The sequence below is a fragment of the Octopus bimaculoides genome, chromosome 23 (assembly GCF_001194135.2).
Source record: "Octopus bimaculoides isolate UCB-OBI-ISO-001 chromosome 23, ASM119413v2, whole genome shotgun sequence".
NCBI classification, from domain to species: Eukaryota; Metazoa; Mollusca; class Cephalopoda; order Octopoda; family Octopodidae; genus Octopus; species Octopus bimaculoides.
The window spans coordinates 9933487-9936417 of record NC_069003.1 but is presented as its reverse complement, the minus strand read 5'-3'; the positions used below and the strand labels follow the sequence as shown (position 1 = coordinate 9936417).

Genomic DNA, 2931 nt, shown 5'->3' with positions numbered 1-2931 from the left:
TTACATTATCGTATACGTGTGTTTATTTACTTTTCTGAATAACATCGGCGATTTCCGTAAAAAATATTTATTTTTTTACATATGGTGTTGGAGACACACTCACACACACACACATGCCAACTTCAAAAGATTTCTCCTGATCAAATCGCGCTCTCTCTATCTCTTTCACTTTTACGCCGACTTCAAAAGACTTCCTCTCCCTCCAACCCATATGTAAAAAAAAAAAAAAATTTTTACGGAAATCGCCGATGTTATTCAGAAAAGTAAATAAACACACGTGGATGTAAGCAGTATGCATGCGCACAACGACCGGAAGTTATGGGATCTAGTACCGAAAGATGGCCCCTGCAAGAATTGAACTTGTGAAATGTAGTTTTAAACTGTCACGGAAAATTGTACACATGCACACACACAACCACATACATATATACAGAGAGACAAGTAGAAGATGGTAAAATGTTTTGTTACTGTTTAATGTCATATTTCATAAGATGTCATCTAGAATGGTATTAATTCTGATAACATGTAAGTTCTCCGCCATCAGTTCACCGTGAAGAAAGTTCACCCTGAGAAAAGTTTACCGAGAGAATATATCCATAGTATCTCACCATTAATAGTTGATAACAATTTTATTGGAAAAAAAATTACTAAAACAAAAAACCCGGTGAATTGATGACATGATTAATTCCTATCATGTTTACAACTTTATTATAATGGGGAGGCAACTCATAGGGATATACTTCGGTTATCTCCCATGAATATACCAAGCGTCTTCTGTACATTATTTTCTTTAAATAAGACGGCAGAATCGTTAGCACGCCTGGCCCAATGCTTAGCGACATTTTTTCTGGGTTTACATTCTGAGTTCAAATTCCACCGAGGTCGATATTGCCTTTCGTCTTTCGGCATCGATGTAATCGACTAAGCTCCTCCCCTTAAATTGCAGGCATCGTGCCAAAATTAGAAAGGCTTATTTTCTTTTAATACGTACTGTATATTTGCATGTTGCTAAAGCATTGGTGACAGGAAGGACATCTGACTATAAAACACTGCCTCTTGTCTAACCCATGCCAACACATAAAATGTGGATGTAAAAGTATAACAATATACACTTCTAACTTTGTGCTATACATGAAAAGGAAGATAAGTTTTGTTTAGCATAGCTTCATATCAATCTGTGTGTTTATGTGTACATTTAGATGTATATATACACACACTCACACACACACACTCACACACACACACACACACACACACACACACACACATACAAAGCTACACTAAACAAAATTTATTTTCCTCCTAATGTATAGTACATTATATATGTGTGTGTGTGACAGATTATATATATATATGTATATATATAATATACAAAACGGGACAAGAACGCAAAACATCCAGACAGTTAGGTGATACAAAAAAGGGACTACAAAACATCTAGATAGATGATACAAAGAAAACAAGGAGGAGTCATTCAGAGTTTTCTTTCCTCAGTCGAGTTCCAGATTATCTTTGCAATTTCGGCTGGTTATACTCGAGATTGCTCCAGTCTGGCCAGCCCCAAGGAAATCCGTCCAGCGAGAAATAAATATCGCACACACACACACACACACACATATACACTGTTCTGTTAAAGTTAGATCAACAAAAAAGTACTCCATCCAGCGAGAAATAAATATCATATATATATGTGTGTGTGTGTGTGTGTGTGTAGGGGCTAAAAAACAACACGTACTCATTTACTGTATCATATCCTTGTTGTCATTGTCATCATCATCAACATAATCACCATCATCTAATATCTATGTTCTCTGATAGTATGGGTCCCGTACTGGTTTGACAAGGTCTACTGGGTCCCGTACTGGTTTGACAGGGTCTGCTGGGTTCAAGGACTACATCATGCTCCAGTGTTTGCTTTGGCTTGGTTTCTATGGCTGGATGTCCTTCCTAATGCCAACCACTTTATGTGTACTGGCTGGGTTTTTTTTTTTTTTTTTTTTGCATACTATCAGCACTTGTGAGGCCATCATGCAACCCACAAGACTATAGTCACCGACGGTAGCAGGGTCATTATCTTCATGCTGGGATCTTGTTGCTATTTAGAATGTCTAAAAATCCAGCTAATAAAGCCATCTTTATCTTGCTTGTCTTTCAGAACTGTAACCAATCGATACTTACTGAACAAGGCCTCCGATTCCAGCAACAACAGCAACTCTTCCAATATGAACAACAGTCGATTCATGTGTCACCATTGCGACAGTGAATACCCCATAAGTACAGCCAAATATTGTTGTGAATGTGGTGTGAAAAGACTTACTCTCAGTTAGTATTCCCTGCTGGGACGGACAGAGAAAACAGACAAGCATGTCAATTAATGAAATGGTTGTGTTCATCCTTTAAGCCATCCAGAAACGAGAGATGGAAACTCAAAATGGGTCTCAGAGCCAAAGACCAAAATAATTCCTGTTGTTATATCAAGAAAATGCCTCACCTCCACCTTTTTGCTGTTTAGCAATCAGCTTTGATATGATAATAAGATGGCATGACAAGGGAAAGAAGAAGAGAACGAAAGAAAGACTAAAAGAAAGACAGAGACAGACAGACAGAAAATGAAGACCCCTCAATGTATCAAGCACTCTATGTATTTTCCACTCAGTCTGTTCTATTCAGGAAATATATAGAGAAATATTTATGGTTTTATATAGTTATAGTTTATACTTGTGTATTTCTTTCTTTATTTTACACACACACACACACACACACACTTCCTTTCTGAACAAATAGTGAATTTCTTAATCTGTATGCTTGTTAGGTGCTTCTCTACATAATTCATGTCATGTAGTAAACATGTAGGATTTCTCAGTCAAGTAGAGCATATCCCACTTGAACCTATATATATATATATATATATATATATATATATATATATAT

At 36.7% G+C, this 2931-nt stretch overlaps 1 protein-coding gene across 9 annotated transcripts in view; it reads left to right on the top strand.

The window, feature by feature from the left end:
• Positions 1-2717, top strand: part of LOC106878758 (zinc finger C2HC domain-containing protein 1B) — a 55193-nt gene extending 52476 nt beyond the window's left edge. For all 9 annotated transcript variants that reach the window (XM_052976102.1, XM_052976093.1, XM_052976096.1 and 6 more), the window contains one exon: positions 2156-2717. In XM_052976102.1, coding sequence (XP_052832062.1) covers positions 2156-2263 — 108 coding nt within the window. In that variant the 3' untranslated portion in view covers positions 2264-2717. The remainder of the gene's footprint in view (positions 1-2155) is intronic.
• The last annotated feature ends 214 nt before the right edge of the window (positions 2718-2931 follow it).